The sequence below is a fragment of the Podarcis filfolensis genome, assembly GCF_964270895.1.
Source record: "Podarcis filfolensis genome assembly, chromosome: Z".
Taxonomy (NCBI): Eukaryota; Metazoa; Chordata; class Lepidosauria; order Squamata; family Lacertidae; genus Podarcis; species Podarcis filfolensis.
Window position 1 is genome coordinate 41016977 of NC_139617.1, and position 18336 is coordinate 41035312.

General features: G+C 46.6%; 1 protein-coding gene across 2 annotated transcripts; it reads left to right on the top strand.

Moving 5' to 3' along the window:
- Nucleotides 1-547: 547 nt before the first annotated feature.
- LOC310754885 (glutamine synthetase-like) lies at nucleotides 548-17899 on the top strand. 2 transcript variants are annotated; one of them, XM_083597395.1, is made up of 7 exons: nucleotides 548-766; nucleotides 9236-9410; nucleotides 11725-11886; nucleotides 12008-12154; nucleotides 14574-14701; nucleotides 15164-15363; nucleotides 17063-17899. In XM_083597395.1, exons 2-7 carry the CDS (start codon nucleotides 9245-9247, stop codon nucleotides 17412-17414), a joined length of 1155 nt encoding a protein of 384 aa, XP_083453521.1. In that variant the 5' UTR covers nucleotides 548-766; nucleotides 9236-9244; the 3' UTR covers nucleotides 17415-17899. The 2 variants fall into 2 exon arrangements, with proteins under 2 accessions (XP_083453521.1, XP_083453520.1); XM_083597394.1 differs by lacking the exon at nucleotides 548-766 and adding an exon at nucleotides 3244-3459.
- Nucleotides 17900-18336: the final 437 nt, after the last annotated feature.

The window sequence follows — 18336 nt, forward strand, 5'->3', positions numbered from 1 at the left end:
TTGAGCTGCTTGCAGGAAAAGATAGGATACAAATTAAGTAAGTAAGTAAATGTAAATAAATTGCAGTTGTCCTCAACTTTTTCAGGCCTGAGGTCGACCTTTAACCCAAATATATAATTGAGGTCCCATTTCTTAATCCTGCACGCATATCTTGATGGTGATAGTGCAGTGGTAACTCATTTTGGATCAGGCCACAACCCAGTCATAGATCCTGAACGACCAGTTGAAGACCAATGATCTATTGGATACAACACAAAAAGAAAAAGGAATGGGGAGAGGAGAGGAGAGAAGAGGTGAGGAAACACAAGCATCAAGAGTAGCTGTTCCATCTCTGGCTATTGGATTAAGGCAAAGTTAGCCTCCCCTTACCACGACAGTGTTTCTAGGAAGCAGGAAGTGGCCTGGACAGTGGTGGCAGAGAACATACCATGCCTCCCGTTAGTTCTCCAGACCTTTTTATTATGGTCCTTATTACTCCTGGTGTCTCAGCTCCAGCTGTTAAAGGGATCAGATTGTTACTTCCCAGGCTGCCTCTAGACCCCAGAGCCAGGAAGCAAACCTTTTATGACATCATGGCTTTCCTGCCCTCCTCCCTCTAGCTTCCCCCAGTCTGTCTCCACCTGAACCACACACCTGGAGAAGGCAACTCACCTGGGCACCCTAGTGCCACCCAACAGCCATCATGAGGGAAGCTGATCAAATCCTGGTTGATTGACTTACTTGTTAAGCAGGGAACCACCTCTTTCATCAGACACAATGAAATCAGGTCAGTAGAGTAATGCAGTCCCTGGGGACTGGTTCCTACAGTAGAAGACTGTACATCCAAGCTGCTGGGTTTTTAAAACATAATGTATGAATGAGACGAAATTGTGCGTCCTATAGGTCAGGAGAGGGGAACCTTTTTCTTCTGATAAGGGCCAAACTCCCCTTATAGACTCCTTTGGAGGCCATAACCAGAGCACAAAGTGCATGGACCCAGAAACAGAATAGGGTAGAGACAAGAACAGAAGTAGCTAGGGCACCCCCTTTTGTCTCTTTCTGCCACCCCTTTTCCCCATTCTCCTCACCACAACCATCTGCATGACATCAGGCCACAAGTTGCCCGTTCTATGATTTCTGCTCTAAGTACACACACATCAGGGAGTCAGGATTGGCTGGTGCTGCTTGTCAGGTGTGTACACTCCTCAGCACATCCTCAACTAACCAGCTACTTTCAGGTGGAGTGGATAATTCTGGCCCATGGCCCATTGGCTTCTGTACTATTACAGTGTTTTGTGGGAGGGGGAGATTTTTGCCTTTGATGTCAGGTGGCCAGACTTATTTACCTGCTCTTTCATTAAGCTACCTGGGCCCTGCCATCATCATCTAAGGCCCTTTTCCATATACATCTTCAGAAGGAGGTACAGAGGGTGGCAATAGAAGAGAAGAAGAGGCCTTTTCCGTGAGGTCTTCCTATCTGCAGTACACTCTCCCCAGAGTCCAACTTTAGTTAGTATTTAGACACAAGACTAATATATTCCACTTTGGTATTTAACTTAGATCACACTGCAGGGTGATTTATGCCATTTGTGGTGCTCATCTTTTACTGGGGTGCAGGTGGGGTGGAGAGTAGGATTCGTACCTTATATTCATTTTGGATGAGCACCTCTATTCATTTTGGTTCTGTTCTCTTGTCACAAGAACATAAGAAGAGCCCTAGTGGATCAGGCCAATGATCCATCTAGTCTGGCATGCTGTTATCATGGTGGCCAACCAGGTGCCTATTGGAAGCCTGCAAGCTGGAAGTGAGCTCAACGGCACTCTGCCCACCTGTGACCCCCCAGAAACTGGTATTTGGAGGTACAATGCTACTGACAGTGAAGCTGGAATATAGACTTGTCCTCCATGAGTATGTCCAACCCTCTAAGTTTGGTGGCCGCCACATGAAAAAGTACTTTTTCCTCTTTGGGCAAGAGTATTCCAACACTCAGCGTCATTGGATGTTCACAAGTTATACTCTTATGAGAGAGGCATAAAAACTTTTCTCTATCCACTCTCTCGGGACGCGAGTGGCACTGTGGTCTAAACCACAGAGCCTAGGACTTGCTGATCCGAAGGTCGGCGGTTCGAATCCCCACGACAGGGTGAGCTCCTGTTGCTCGGTCCCAGATCCTGCCAACCTAGCAGTTCGAAAGCACGCCAGTGCAAGTAGATAAATAGGTACCGCTCCGGCGGGAAGGTAAACGGCGTTTCCATGCGCTGCTCTGGTTCGCCAGAAGCGGCTTAGTCATGCTGGCCACATGACCCGGAGGCTGTACACCGGCTCCCTCGGCCAATAAAGCGAGATGAGCGCCGCAACCCCAGAGTCGGTCACGACTGGACCTAATGGTCAGGGGTCCCTTTACCTTTACCCACTCTCTCCATGCCATACATCAGTGCTTCCCAATTAGCTAAGTACTGTGAACCCTCTGTTTTTCATAAGCCGAACCATGGACCCTCTACATTTGAAAATTTTTATTATCTCTATGGTAGTTTTTGTTACGTGAATGGAACCCCTGGGTGGATTATGCGGACCCTCTGAGATCCACGGACCACCAATTGGCATCCACTGCCATGCATTACTTCGCAGATTCCTATAATGTCTAACTCTTCTTGCCCTATCTCTAAACTAAAAGGGCTCAAACGCTGCAGCCTTTCTTCATTTCGGCTGCCCATTTCCTGAATCTTTTCCAACCCTACAATATGTTTTCCCCTCACTGTCCTACGGATTTGTTTAAAAACATACGGCTGTATCCAACTAAGTTTTACTCAGTCAGCCTATTGAAATCAATGTACCTACGTTAGTCAGTGGGTCTACTCTGTGCAGGACTAGCATTGGCTACAGCTTGGGGGAAGAGTCAGGCTGGACCAGGCAAAAGGCTTCTCTCTTCCAGCATCCTGTTCTCACAGTGGCCAAAAAGATACCTTTGACTGTTGTTGGGGGATTTGGAAGAGACCAGGGTTCAAACTCCCCTCCTCAATGAGGCTCACAGGGTAAACTGGGGCCAGTCACTGCCTTACAGGCTTGTTGGGACAATTGGGGAAATCGCGTGCGCCACCTTGAGGTTCTTTGGAGGAAAAGCGAGCGATAACCGCAACGAATAAATATTAATAATAATTAGAAAGTACTGGCGATTCCCACCAACTGGCATCGAGGCGCGCGCACAAAGGCTCTGACACTGGCAGTAACCAACCTGCGTCTTTGCCGCTGATAGCCTTCGCCCATGAAAACAGTATTTCCAGCGCCGCACCCACACTGGTTTGGGGGCGCCCGCCCTCTTCCCCGCCCCTCGCTCCGCCTCCGGCCTCTGGTCCGCAGGGGGCGGCTATAAGAAAGGCCGGCAGGAGCCGGCAAAGGTGCAGCTGCTCCGCGAAGCTTGTGGGTTGGGATCGCGCTTCTGAAACCATCCGAGCGCGCCAGAGACTCCCCCACAGCCGGAGGTAAGTGCGTCCCCGTGCGCTCCCGCCGCGTTCCCCGCGACCCCCTTCCGAAAGCGGGCGAAAAGCGCCGCGACTCGGAAGTCAAGTCCCGAAGTGAATCCGTATATTGTTTCCGAGTAAAGCCTCACGGGCGCCGCAGCCCCAGAGCCGCGTTCCGCCGGATGGAGAGGTTAATCGGGGTGAAAAGGAGATGAGATCGGGGTTCTCCTTTTTAGAGGGGCTTCTTCTATTTCTCGCCTACCCATCTCTGCGTCGAGGTTACGCGCGCTCGCGCGCTCGCACCGGGCTCGACCCACTTCCTAGGGGGGAAATGCACGGTTTTCGCCCAACTTCTGATCCACGAGGGCTCTTGGCGCGGTTTAGGGGGCGTCAAGTTGCTTTCTTCCGAGTAGCCCCCACTGAAATCGCTTGGGACGCCCCCGCGTAAAAGCACCCAGGGGGTTGCCGTTCAACAAGACTTTTGCTTTTGTGTCCAGCCAAGTTCTTCTCGGGCTTGAAGTTGTAGTTCTCGGGAATGTAGGCGAAAATCGCGCCGGCATTTTCTGCAGCTGTGTGGCGCTGCCGGCTGGTGATTGACCAGCCCTGGGGCCTTTTTCAAAAGGAAGCTGAGCGTGAAAAACTCAAAACGTATTTAACGTATTTACATTTACTGGTGTTATTAGTGGTTGTATTGGCCCTTTAGCGGGTTTCATGAGGGGGCATGCTTTAAAAAAATTAAAATTAAAAAAAGATCTTATTAGTTTACAAAAGTACTGTACATGGATTGTTTTCATGTTGTTTTCTACAGATCAATTACATTTGTGGAGAGACATTAGTGTTATATGCAGTATAAGGCTGGAGAAGAAAAGGGGGGAGGGGTGGTGGTAAAACCTATATTCTTCCACTCAGCTCAGTGTTATGTGTGGGGTTTTGTGTCAGTGCCCCTTGGGTAGGTTCCCTGTCTATTTGCTTGTTATATTTCCTTGGTAGTGAGAGGTTGGAGGGGGGCGCATTTTGTAAGTCACTCAGGCATCTTGTGAAAAGCTATGAATTAATGTAATTAATCGTAACAGCAGTGAGTGAGATTTTGAATTCAGTAAGACTCTTTTATCAGGCTGGATGATGATTTAAAAAAAGGGGGTTGTGAGAAATTTATTTGTAGTTTCTTTAAAATATTACCTGGGACGTGGGTAGCACTGTTGTTTAAACCACTGAGCCTCTGGGGCTTGTGGTCCAAGCTTCTGCCAACCTAGCGGTTCGAAAGCACGCCCAAAAGTGCAAGCAGATAAATAGGTACCACTCCGGCGGGAAGGTAAACAGCATTTCTGTGCACTCTGTCTTCCGTCAAGGTGTTCTGTTGCACCAGAATCTGTATTTGATGCATATTTAAAACTTAATGTAGAACATATGACGTAACACTTGTGACGTAAAGAGTCTTTTGAGGAAAAGAAACTGCAGATAAAAAATCATATAATATATTCTGAAACCGAGATGAAGGGAAGTCAATTAATGTTGTGTGTTATTTAGTTATTTAGTTAATGTAAGTTAATTAGTTGGTGTTTTATGTTAGGAGATGGTTTTTTTGTTTTTTTATTATTTCTTTTATTTATGTACTCCTTTTTTGTATGTATGTGTTATGTATGTTTATTTTTTCACCTGTTTTAATGTTGGATGTAGCAAAATGAATTAAAATCAATAATAAAAAAATAAAACTTAATGTAGAACAATGGTTGAATAAAATAACCACTTAAATGAGTGTTTTTAAAAAAATTATACAAACTAAATTCCACCACGTCATCAACACAAACTGTTAGCCTATTTGAATGCCTCTGGGAATAGGTTTTAAGTGCCAGGAAAGAGAAAAGCTGGATGAATAACCATCGAATACAAAAGATAAATTACTCTTTAAATACCGTTTTGAAAATATGTAAAAATTAATCAACCCCTGATTTCCCTGGAGAGAGTGGTAAGCAATTCTACCGTCATCATGAAAATGATATTGTGGATTGTATAAAATGTCAATCTTAATTCAGAATTGACTTGTTGAAATGAATGGATGCAACAAACTTAAATACCACTCCATCTCTGCTAATTTTTAAAGTGTAGAATCTTTTGTTACTATTATTTAGTTATGATTTCTTTATTTAGCTTTGTATACAGTCCTATATCTGTAGATTTCGGGACAGTTGACAACATAAATTTGCAATATAAAAAACACAAAATACTGTACATAATAAAAATTTAAACAAAAACAATCCAGTAATCCCTCTCACCCCCAAAAGCCAACAACTTTAAAACATGGCCATAAATATGGTAAAATTACAAATATTTTGAAAACTTTGTATAAACTGCCCAAGAACAGGGTGAATGATAGATAAATTGAAATAACTAATCATCAAGAAGAGCCTGACTGCTGGGTTGAACAAAAGGCCCCTCTAGTCCAGCTCCTTGTTCTCAGATGCCCCAATAGGAAGCCTGCAATTAGGCCCCAAGCCAACAGCAACTCCCCCCCCCCCCAACTCGTGACTTCCAGCAGCTGCTACACAGAGGCACATAAGGAGTGCAAAGACGTCTTGCTGTTTTTCTGCTGCACAGGTGAAGCAAGGGACCCCATCCAGGAAAAGAGACCTGTAGCCCCTGCATTATTACTTCTCTCACATTTTCTCAGAATGCTAGAACACTAGAAGGGAAATGGCTTTGTTGCTTGGAGTGTTGGAAGAAGCCCAGAGAGGGAGCCTCCACTACAGTGGTACCTCAGGTTAAGAACTTAATTTGTTCCGAAGGTCCATTTTTAATCTGAAGCTGTTCTTAACCTGAGGTACCACTTTAGCTAATGGGGCCTCCTGCTGCTGCTGCTGCGCCGCCGCTACACAATTTCTGCTCTCATCCTGAGGTAAAGTTCTTAATCCAAGGTATTATTTCTGGGTTAGCGGAGTCTGTAACCTGAAGCGTCTGTAACCTGAGGTACCACTGTACAGTTACATATGCTTCAGGTTACAGATGCTTCAGGTTACAGAGTCCGCTAACCCAGAAATATTACCTCAGGTTAAGAACTTTGCTTCAGGATGAGAACAGAAATCATGCTCTGGCGGTGCAGCAGCAGTGGGAGGCCCCATTAGCTAAAGTGGTGCTTCAGGTTAAGAACAGTTTCAGGTTAAGCACGGACCTCCGGAACGAATTAAGTACTTAACCTGAGGTACCACTGTACTGCCTTATCTGCCTCAAGGCCCTGGAATGTTGTGCAAGGGGCAGAAAGCCTCAAAGGCTGACCTTAAGGCACTGGTTTAGTCTGTGGGGGTGCAGTTGGTTTTTAAGGTAACAAGAGTTCTAAATTATTTACATTAGGAATGTGGCATCCCAGATGTAGTTGGATGACAGCTCTCTTCACCCCCTGACCATTGGCCATTTTGGCCAGTGCTGGTGGGAGTTGGAGCCCAACGGGGGGGGGGGGACACACAGCTTCCCCATTCAAATTTTCAGCCTTAAAAGCCCCCATCATTTCTGTTTAACGGATGGAGGAGGGGGCAGAGTGAGAAGTCAATGGGTGTGATTTTTTGCCATGCCCCATAAAAAAAAAATCTTCATCTTTCACTGCCTCCATTCTCTTAACATTCAAACCTGTTAGTCTCAAAATCTTCTTTGCCTGCTTTGCAACATAAGTTCAGTCGGCCCTAAGATATATATTTTGCCCAGAGGTGAAAAGAAGATGTGGTAGCAACCAAGGAAGAGTGGCTAATTAAATTAATGGGATTGTGCTTAAATGGCAAGGGTAACGGGTGTAATAAGAAACCGAGAAGGGGGGGGGGGAGTTATTAAAGATTGGGGGGAAATTGTGGAATAATGGAAAAATTCATGTATGCAAATATGTTCATTAACAGGGTTTAATATGTAATGTTAAACATATTACTAAGAGAAACTACAGAATATTTTAAAGATGGAGTAATGTGGAAAATAGGGACGTGGGTAGTGCTGTGGTCTAAACCACAGAGCCTAAGGTTTGCCGATCAGAAGGTCGGCGGTTTGAATCCTCGTGACGGAGTGAGCTCCCGTTGCTCGGTCCCTGCTCCTGCCAACCTAGCAGTTCGAAAGCACGTCATAGTGCAAGTAGATAAATAGGTACTGCTCCGGCGGGAAGGTAAACGGTGTTTCCATGCGCTGCTCTGGTTCGCCAGAAGCAGCTTAGTCATGCTGGCCACATGAGCCGGAAGCTGTACGCCGGCTCCCTCGGCCAGTAAAGCTAGATGAGCGCCTCAACCCCAGAGTCAGACACGACTGGACCTAATGGTCAGGGGTCCCTTTACCGTTAATGTGGAAAATGCAGTATAAAAAGTAAAACAAAACAAAAAACCACAAAGGGGAGGGGAGGGAAGCCAGACGTGTGTACAGTATTAGAAATGTAGGTGATTTGTCTTTTTGTAAGTTGTATGTCTGTTAATTTTTGAAAACCCAAAAAAATTTAGATTGAAAAAAAGAAAGATATTTGCCTAGTGTCACCTTAAGGTGGGCTCTGCTTCTTCCTCCAGCGTTAAATTGGCCTACAAATTCCAGTGTTTGTTTTCCTACTTCCTTGCTGGGTGTTATCTTAGTGGCGGTTGGCAAGTTCCTGGATCTCTACTGACTGCTCTAGGAGAAAAAAAAACTTTAGGCTGAAAACTTGTTTAGGAAGCCAAACCAATACTTTAACAAGCATAGCTGCCACCTTCTCCCAGTTCGGTTTAGTGCAGGGATGCAGACTTATTTCTTGTTTTGATTAAGCTCTTTATCCATTTTAATGCACCGGCATCAGCTTCCCTCCTCTTCCCAATCTCCAGGTGCCAATTTGTACCCTTATCCAGGGATGGAAGGAACCTGTAGCCCTTCATAGGTTGTTGGACAACAACTCACATCGTCCCTCACTATTGTTCACGCTGGGTGGGCCACTGGTGGGAGTTGGCACCCAAGATCTGGAGGGTCAGAGGTCTCCCCCCCCCCAGTGAAACTGAAACTGTGGATATTTACATTGCTTAATTTTAAAAATTAAAATTCTGTGTGCATGCAGAGTGCAGTTGTGGAAACTTTTTGATATTACTGCTTATTAGCACTATGTGGAATTTCATGAGTAAATGGGGAAGGTTTTTTGGGTGGGGGAGGAAAGAGACGGGGGGGGGCCCTCCCAGGAAGAGTCTGTTATATAATTCTCCTTCCAAAAGTTACCAGCTTGTATTAACCCAATCTTCAACCACTGTGAAAAATGGACCTGTCTGATATCTCTTTCATTGTCTCCCCTGCCCGCAGATCAATCTTGCATTGCCCTAGAGCAGGCTAGCTAGTAGGGGTGGGGTTGATTCACAGCAGATAACTCCTTCTCAGCTGTGATATGTTTGAAATAACAATCCTATTCACTCCACCTCTGATCTGAGCCCCTGCAGCCACACTCTTATGCCTGGGGTGTGGTTAATCCAATCATACTAAAAACTCCCTACTCCAAAGCGTCTATCTCCTTCACCTCTTTCAGGGAAGACTGCTGAGGTTCCAACTGCTTAAAGAGGAGTGAAGCTGGGAAAGGAGATGTTGAGGGGAAGAGACCAGTTGTGCAAGCTTGGTGGTGCTTTCATTTGTCTAGGAATACAGGGAGCTGCCTTATACAGACTGTTGGTCTATCTAGCTCAATATTGTCCACTATAAGCAAGCCTTATTATCACTTTGTTCACCTAGCAGCGCAAGGAAGGTTTGGTCATTTACCCCAGCAGATGAGCTCTGAAACTCCCACCCAGAGTTTGAAGGGGATCTAAAACGTCTTCCTTCCTCTCCTCCCTAGGTTGCCACCATGTCTGTGTCACACAGTTCCAAGCTGAACAAGGTGGTCAGGGACCAGTACATGAAGCTGCCCCTGGGAGACAAGGTGCTGGTCACATACATCTGGATCGATGGAACTGGCGAAGGCCTTCGCTGTAAAACCAGAACACTGAGCCAGGAACCAAAGACCATTGAAGGTAAGGCTGGGCGGCGGTTGCTTTCATCCTCTCTTGCAGGGGCAAGGAACCTTTTCTTTCAGTTCCCCTCTGGAGAACCTTCCAGGAGGCCACATGCAAGTGGCAGGAGGAGCCAGGGGCAAAAGTGGGCAGAATTTTGGGTGTTACATGTCACCTCTGTAGTGTAGGCTAGTTTCTGCACAGCAAAGGGCAAGGACTCATCCCACCAAGGCAAAAACACTCAGGGAATGGTGCAAAGCAGAGCCAGTAGGAGGTATGGTTTGGAGAGTCCCGAGGGCCAGATAGAAAGGCTTTGAGGGCCACATTCAACCTCTGGGCCTGAGGTTCCCTTATTCCTGCTCTCTTTGGTGGCTCTGCTTGTGGTTAAAAGTCGTTCCAACACCTTGTGCAGTGTGGCTTCCTCTGTTCTCTCTACCTGTTTACAGTCCAGCTTTGGATCTGTCGACTCCCAGCATAGTCACACCCAGGTAGCAATCTAGTGTTAGGAGCTAGAAACTTGCAGAATCCTTTTTAAACAGGCAGGTCTCCAGACACCTGGCTTTATTATTATTATTATTATTTTCTACTTTGCTTCCTGAAATGTTTGCCAATGTAATTGGAAGCGACTTTTTACTTCCTTTTGGGGATTCTCAACTGCAGGCTGGGCTGCAGTTAATGTGGATGCCACTTGGCCTATGCAAATCCTCAGTGACAGGTACATGAATGAACCGGCCAGGCTTTGATTACAGGAAGTGGAAGAAGCAGGGCTGGGTTCCTTTTGATGCCCTCTTGTGCATCTTAAGGAGAGTTATCTGTTAGGCTTTTTTACAGGGAAATGTCACCCCAAGGTGAATAACCCGTTCATTTAATCATGTGTGAGGAACCTCTAGACTGCAGGCTTAATGAGGCCTACCAGTCCTCACATATTTGGCAAAGTCTCATCCACCTGACGTCATAGGAACATATGAGATTTACTTGTAGTGTATCAAGGCACTGGTCAATGTAGTTTAGTTTTTTTTACACTGATTTGCAGCAGCTCTCCAGAACATTCCCAACTCTTCCTAGACATCCCAGGAATGGAACCTGGGGCCTTCTATGTGCAAGACAGATGTTCAACCTTCCCTCTGAGCTACAGCCCTTCCCTCTGATGCCTGAGGTGTGGAAAGGCAGCTGAGTTGGCCCAAAATGGGCTTCTAAAGTGCCGCTGAACTGTTGATCATCGGGACTTCAGGTCACAGCGAATGGGTCTTTTCAAGCCCCTTCCTAAGCATGATGCTTAGAAGACTGGATGATCAGCTGGTTTTTCAGGGCTCCGGAGTGCAAGGCAGGGCTCTTTGCAGGCCCCTTGCAAAGTGACCTATGCTGTTCCGTCAGATTTGGACCACAGCAGGTAGGGGAGATAAGGATCTGTGTTGCTGACCAGGTCCAGTTTTCCCAGCCGATGGTCTGAACTGAACCGAGAAAGCTGCCTTATACCACCTAATGCCACATACTGTTTGCTGTGCGCTGGCAATGTGTTGCATCTTTTAGTGCAGAAGCACCTCCTCTCTGGAACTCGCTGCCTCTTGTTATTATGCAGGGTGCCTTTAATGTGTTGTTCCTGGAACCTACTAAAAACTGGTCAGCTTGCTTAAGTCAGGCTCCCCAGACATCTAAATTTATTATTAGGCATAAATGTGTTTAAAAACAAAAACAACTGCTGGTTTTATTTATATTTTGATAAATGTTTCTGCTTTTCTAGTTTTTCTGTTTTTTAATATTTTTTTACTCCCTTAAGTGTATTTTCTTTTTGTTCTATGCAAACTGCTTAGGGGTTTTAGTTTATGTATATATAAACTCCCCACTCCAAGGAGTTGATTAATTAATAAGTTAGTTAGTTAGCTAGTTAGTTAGTTAAATAAATAAATAAATGCAGGATCTGTCTATGGCAGGCATAGGCAAACTCTGCCCTCCAGATGTTTTGGGACTAAAACTCCCATCATCCCTGACCACTGGTCCTGTTAGCTAGGGATGATGGGAGTTGTAGTCCGAAAACAGTGGAGGGCGGAGTTTGCCTATGCCTGGTCTATGGGTTCACGTAGCTGAGTATTATTGCTGCTCACTAGAAGCGACTCTCCAGGATATTTCCACACCTGGGGCAAAAGCAGGGTGTCTCCCCTTGTCCTACCTGTAGATGCCAGGGATTGAACCTGGGTTCTTCTGCATGTAAAGCAGGTGCTCTACCTCTGAGCTATGGCCCTTATTCTCACCAAGCATTTCCCCCCGGCCAGCCTCTAATAGGTCTGGATTCAGTGGAGTGATACCTAAAACACCTTTATTTCAATCCCTCCTGCAGATCTCCCAGAATGGAACTTCGACGGATCCAGCACAGGCCAGTCTGAAGGCTCCAACAGCGACATGTTCTTGATCCCCGTTAAGATATTCAGAGACCCTTTCACCCTTGACCCCAACAAGCTTGTCTTATGTGAGGTTCTGAAATACAACCGGAAGCGGGCAGGTGAGGTCTTATTCAGTGTTCCATGTCCTCTAAGTTGGACAACCAATAATAGCCTTTGCACACCTGCAAACCTTGGGCTTGAAGCAAAATTCCGTGTTGACATAACTTTTCTTCCTTGCAGAAACCAATCTGAGGAGCAGCTGCAAGAAAATCATGGACATGGTCAAAGAGAGTCAGCCTTGGTTTGGGATGGAGCAAGAATACACTTTGCTGGGTGTCGATGGGCACCCATATGGCTGGCCCAAGAATGGTTTTCCAGGCCCACAAGGTAAGAAGAATAAGGCTTTCAGCTGAAATGGATGGATGCAGGTAGGGGTATGAGAGGACGTGCCTTCTGGCTGGCACCATATCAGATATACCGCAAAATTCTTTGGCTTTAATGATATATTACATATATACTGCAAGAATGAGCGGCTCCTGTAAATTGTCCTTGGACTACTTGATTGATTAATTTATTTGAAGCATCCTGACCTGCTCTTCAGTCAAATAAGGCTTCCAGATTTCATTTCACCCTTCCTGCCTTCAGGCTTAACTATCTAAAATGCATGACATAAAAGTAAAAAGGGATGGGGAGGGAGGAGGAAAAAGAACCTTTCATGTGCTTCTTGGCCTAATTTAATTACTGTATTTTTTGCTCTATAAGACTCACTTTTTCCCTACTAAAAAGTAAGGGGAAATGTGTGTGCATCTTATGGAGTGAATGCAGGCTGCACAGCTATCCCAGAAGCCAGAACAGCAAGAGGGATTGCTGCTTTCACTGCACAGCATCCCTCTTGTTGTTCTGGCTTCTGAGATTCAGAATATTATTTTCTTGTTTTCCTCCTCCAAAAACTAGGTGCGTCTTATGGTCTGGTGCGTCTTATAGAGCAAAAAATATGGTGGTATGGTGAGGAGGGGGAAAGGAAGCGGCAGAGCTACAGACAAAAGATGCTGCTTTGCCAAGCTTGGTGAAAATGCCATTGCAGCAAGGGTGGGGTTTTCTGACGGGGGCCAGGGGAGCTCAGTCTTTGAACCTCTGCCTGTTGCTAGCAGGAGAATTCACAAATAGTCCCCTTTCCCCTAAAGGTTTTGGTAGATGTTTGTTATGCCATAAGTCAAGATGGTTGCCTGCCAAGATCCTATATAACTCGGAGATGAAAAACATTGGTGGTAGTTCACCTGCTTTGCATGGAGAAGGTCTCAGGTTCAGTTCCTGGCATCTACAGGCAGGGGTGGGAAACCGTCCCTGACTCAAAACCTGGAGAGCCGCTTGCCGTCACTGCAGACAATAATAAGCTAGATGGACCAAAGATCTAACCTATATGAGGCAGCTTCCCATGTTTCTATGTTCCTGCCCTGTGGGACCAAATGCACTGTCCAGGCCTCTCCACCTGGTTTCCTGTTTGCCAGGATGGATGATGGAAGAGATGTGAGTCAGTTAACACTTGTTGCTTCACCCACTTTTGGCTGTTCCTGCCACTAGTAGGTGGCTCCCAGAAGGTTCCTTCAGGAGGGAATGTGGGCGTTGTCTAAGAAATGTTCCCCAACTCTGTGATGAATTGATGGGTCCCTGCTGCTGAGTCACAGATAAGGGCCTCAGAATGCTCATGTGATCAAGTACTGTCTTGCTGATGCAAGCAATACACATACATACGCGTGCACACACAGATATGCATGCTGCCTTGCAGTTGCCATCTGTGCATTGTGTATCTTGCAAATCATCTGACCTTTCCCTCCCTGACGTTGCTTGCCTGACCGGGCATTGCACAAAAGTTTCCACTCGCTAACCGGTTTGGTTGCGAAATCTTCCTTCGTGTGAGGGATTACTGAAAGGTGCATGCCAGGCCCTTTCAGCAAAGAGTGTTCTGCCCTTGCCATGCGCCTTGCAAGCAAGTCTCTGAACTGGGGCAACTAGTGGAGGCTGCTTTGTTAGGGCAAGTAGAGCACTACCCTACCAACTTAAGCCTGCCCTCAGCCAGCCCCCTCAACATTTTTCTCTGTCACTGCTTTCCCCCTTCTCAGTGCACCTCCCTTCTTTCTCCCATGCCTTGGCCACTGCTGTTCTGTTGTAGCCTGCCTTCGCTTTTGCTCCACTCTCCTGCCCTGACTTCACGCAAATCCAGATTGCGACACAGTGCCTCAAATCCTCCAATGGGGGAACCTTATGTTTTTATTATATAGAGACAAGTGGCAGGGCCCCTCTGACCCTCCATATATTGTCGAATTCTTTCTTCCACCAGCCCTGGCCAGCATGGCCAATGGTCAGGAATGATGGGAGTCCTAGTCCAAAAAATCAAAAGGGCCACAGCTATAAACAGAGGTAATGTTTGGAAGTGTTACTTGCTATGTCATAAATAAATCTTGGCAAGTGCTGGGACCCAGTGCTTTTTTTCTGGAGGTACTCAAGGGTACTTAATACAGCACTTTCTGTAACAAATTCATGTTGAGTACTGGCACCTTTTTTTCTTCTTTTTAAAAAGCAAAGGATGGACCTAACATTTTAACAGGTGAAGACTGTGTGTAAGGAAGAGGAGATAGATCCCAATGGTGGTTTTTCCAACTTAGGGGAGACATTCCCTTGTCCCTGTCTCTCTGTCTTTGTTTCTTATGCAGTTCTTTCCTAAGATGGCACCTCCTGTTGGATATGCACATATCTCCTAACAAAGCAGCAGGCTAACTGTATGTGTCATGTGCTTTTTCTTTCCTAGGACCTTATTATTGTGGCGTTGGGGCCGACAAGGTGTATGGGCGTGACATAGTGGAGACCCATTACAGGGCCTGCATTTATGCTGGTGTGGAGATCTGTGGCACCAATGCTGAAGTCATGCCTTCTCAGGTATGTAGAAAGAGGACCTATGGGGCATATGTTTTGCATGCAGGAGTCCCAGATTCAACCCCAATACCATCTCCAGGTGGGGCTGGGTGAGAAAGGAAGCTGCTGCTGGTCAGTGTAGACAAGACTGAACTAGATGGGCCAGTTGTTTGATTCGGTATAAGACAGTTTCCTGCATCCCTGTGATGAGGAAGTGTGCATTCCCTGGGTCCCCTTACAGAAGGTGGGAGGAGTGATCAAGAGCTGGATATGCCCACTAAATGTGGCCTGCCAGTTGTTGGCTCTTACTACAGCTTATTGCTTCCCCTTATTGCTCTGACTTCCCAGCCTGAAGCTTTGATCTACCACCTGCTCCAGCCCTCTTTTCTTTTACGGGCACCTCTGCCCTGGCAGAGTGTGTTTGGCAACCTTGAAGACTAGGAACCTGTTTCATTTTGCACTAACAGCATCTCTTTCTACCTGCAGTGGGAATTCCAGGTGGGGCCTTGCGAAGGTATTGAGATGGGTGACCACCTGTGGATGGCGAGATACATTTTGCATCGGGTCTGCGAAGACTTTGGGGTCATCGCCACTTTGGATCCAAAACCAATAACCGGCAACTGGAATGGCGCTGGGTGCCACACCAATGTCAGCACGAAAGAAACAAGGCAGAAAGGGGGTATCAAGTGAGTGGACTTTCCCTTATAGGACACTTGAGTGGGTCATTTGAGAGTCTGTGGGTGGAGCTGGAGCCTCCCCAAAACACTGCAGCAATGTTGTCTCCATTTGCTTGCTTAAGTTGTTTGCCTTCTGGCGGTTCCCTCACTGCGAGAAGCCAAGTTACAGAGAACCAGGCAGAGGGCCTTCTCGGTGGTGGCACCCGCTCTGTGGAACGCCCTCCCACCAGATGTCAAAGAGAACAACAACTACCAGACTTTTAGAAGACATCTGAAGGCAGCCCTCTTTAGGGAAGCTTTTAATGTTTGATGCATTACTGTATTTTAATATTTTGTTGGTAGCCACCCAGAGTGGCTGGGGAAGCCCAGCCAGATGGGTGGGGTATAAATAATAAATTGTTGTTGTTGTTGTTATTACCCCGGTGTTTTTGCTGTAGCCCACCTACTCCATTCTTTCCACTTCTGCCATCCTCTCGCTCCCCTTGGGCAGAGAAGATGAGTGGCGACGCCATGCAGAATGCCAGGCCTCTTGGCAAACAGGTGTGGGGGGCATTCTGGAGTATGGCTGAAGTGGTGGGGGAATAGTGGGAGTGCCCAGGAGGTGGCGCTTTCCCATTTTGCCTCGGGTGGCAAGGCGGTACAAGCCACCTCTGGCTGTTTGACTGTCAGGTGTGCTTCTGTATTTGCCAGGCTTGTAGCAAGAGCATCCTTGGAGGTGGTGATTCCGCTTGCGCGTATATAATGAACAAATGCCAAATTGTGCAAAAAGTGTCTGGAGGCTCCTGCTCCTCAAATCGTGTGTAATTTTCCCCATTAAAACTATATTGCAGAGGGAGTGCCACCAAGCTTCCAGTGTAAGATTTGGGGCTGTCCCTTTCAGGGGAAATACATAAGTTAATATAATAAAATATTTCTGTTGAGTTCCAATTACAATTCAAGTTGCCAAGATCATACATAGTATCAATTCTTTTGACAATATCTACCATTTGTACAATCAAAAATATTCAGAAGCACTAATTTTGGACGTGATCAGTGGTTTGCTTTTGTAAAATTTATGGTCACTGTCAGAATAGGTTTCCAGAAATCTTCTACCAACATATTCCCATCTTAAATTTATATACAGTGGTACCTCCGGTTAAGAACTTAATTTGTTCCAGAGGTCCATTCTTAATCTGAAACTGTTCTTAACCTGAGGTACCACTTTAGCTAATGGGGCCTCCTGCTGCTGGTGCGCCGCCGCCGCACAATTTCTCTTCTCATCCTGAAGCAAAGTTCTTAACCCGAGGTACGATTTCTGGGTTAGCGGAGTCTGTAACCTGAAGCATCTGTAACCCGAGGTACCACTGTATACAAAATCAATCTCTCTCTCTCTCTCTCTCTCTCTCTCTCTCTCTCTCTCTCTCTTTCTCTCTCTCTCTCTCTCTCTCTCTCACACACACACACACACACACACACACACAACCATTTTTGACATTTGCAGAGGAGAGTGTGATGTCGTCTGCCATAATTTCAAGAAGTTTTCCTGAACGTTAATACTTGCTTTTCTAATGTGCTCCATCTGATGCTTGACTCTGTGATTGTCCTGCTCTCCAGAGACGCACTGTCTCTGCCCTGCCATCACAGTCGCCCCCAATACTTTTTGCTTATTTTTCCTTGGTGTGCCTGCAGTTCCTCAACACATATTTTTTTTTCTGCCTCTCCTCTTCAGGTTCATTGAAGCTGCCATAGACAAGCTGAGCAAACGCCACAAGTACCACATCCGCATGTACGACCCTCGCGGGGGCCAGGACAACTCCCGGAGGCTGACGGGCCAACATGAGACCTCCAACATCTTCGAGTTCTCAGCCGGCATTGCCAACCGTGGGGCCAGCATCAGGATCCCCCGCCAAGTTGGGCAGGATGGCTGCGGGTACTTTGAGGACCGCCGCCCCTCTGCCAACTGCGACCCATATGCCGTTACAGAGGCCATTGTGAGGACTGTCCTCCTCAATGAGTCCGGGGACGAGCCCGAGGTTTATAGCAATGAGGAGCGGTTGCAGAGTGAGGCCACCAAAGACTAAGCCCCCATGGCCCCCTCACTCCCTAAAGTGTTGTCCCGTAGCAGTTAGTAAATGGCTGACATCTTTGGAACTCCTCGCATCGTGACATGTTGACTTACAGAACATATTTCTATATGTATACATATATATTTTTAGGAGAGAAAAATTATTTTCCTAGTGGGCTTAACGAGTTCCCTGGTTGTTGTTGTTGTTGTTTAGATCATAATGTGGGCTTTTGAAGTAAGGGTGGGGGGAACTTGTGGCCCTCCATTGGTTGTTGGACTATCGTTCCCGCCAGCAGGGCCAGCGCTCCTGGATGATGGGAATTGTAGTCTAGTGGTATCTGAAGGGCCTGCATGCTCCCCAGCCTTGCTTTATGGTTGGGCTTGTTTCTTTGTTTAAATTGACTTTGTTAAGTGGGAAGATCGAGTTTTGTATAAATTTGTACACTCCTCCCACCCTTTTTCTGTCTCCACTACAATGAAATAATAAAGTGCAAGATCTTAGCTGCTGTTGGCCCCAGTGTTCATTCGGTTCGTGCATCCTTGAGCCAAATCATTTAGAACAACATGCCCCACGATTGCAAAGGTGCGATCTCCCATTCCCTGGCCTTGTACCCTGAGTGCATTTGCCAGGCTGGAATGTGTCCTTAAAACCTGATTGTGCCTGTTGTGTGGGTGGAGGCCAGAGGGGTCTCTGAATGTGTGCAGAAGCTAGCCTATGGTACATAGGCAAAACTTAGATTTGTTCTCCTACAAATGGACCTTGAGCTTGTTTGGAGGTTCTAGCAGGGGAGCGCAGCTATCGTATACCCTTGACCGAAGAACAGTACACTCCTTCTATCTGGGATGGTCGTCCTCTTCCACCGAGCGCGCAGCTTCGGGAGGGACGCACATGGAGCGGTGAGGGAGGAAGGGGACACCCGCCTAGCCAGCCAGATCAG

Excerpts from the sequence above, each read along its gene's own strand:
- LOC310754885 (XM_083597395.1), top strand. The coding sequence starts at position 9,245 with ATGTCTGTGTCACACAGTTCCAAGCTGAACAAGGTGGTCAGGGACCAG. Across the intron at positions 11,887-12,007 it reads ATACAACCGGAAGCGGGCAG|AAACCAATCTGAGGAGCAGC; the intron begins GTGAGGTCTTAT and ends TCTTCCTTGCAG. Across the intron at positions 12,155-14,573 it reads TGGTTTTCCAGGCCCACAAG|GACCTTATTATTGTGGCGTT; the intron begins GTAAGAAGAATA and ends TTTCTTTCCTAG.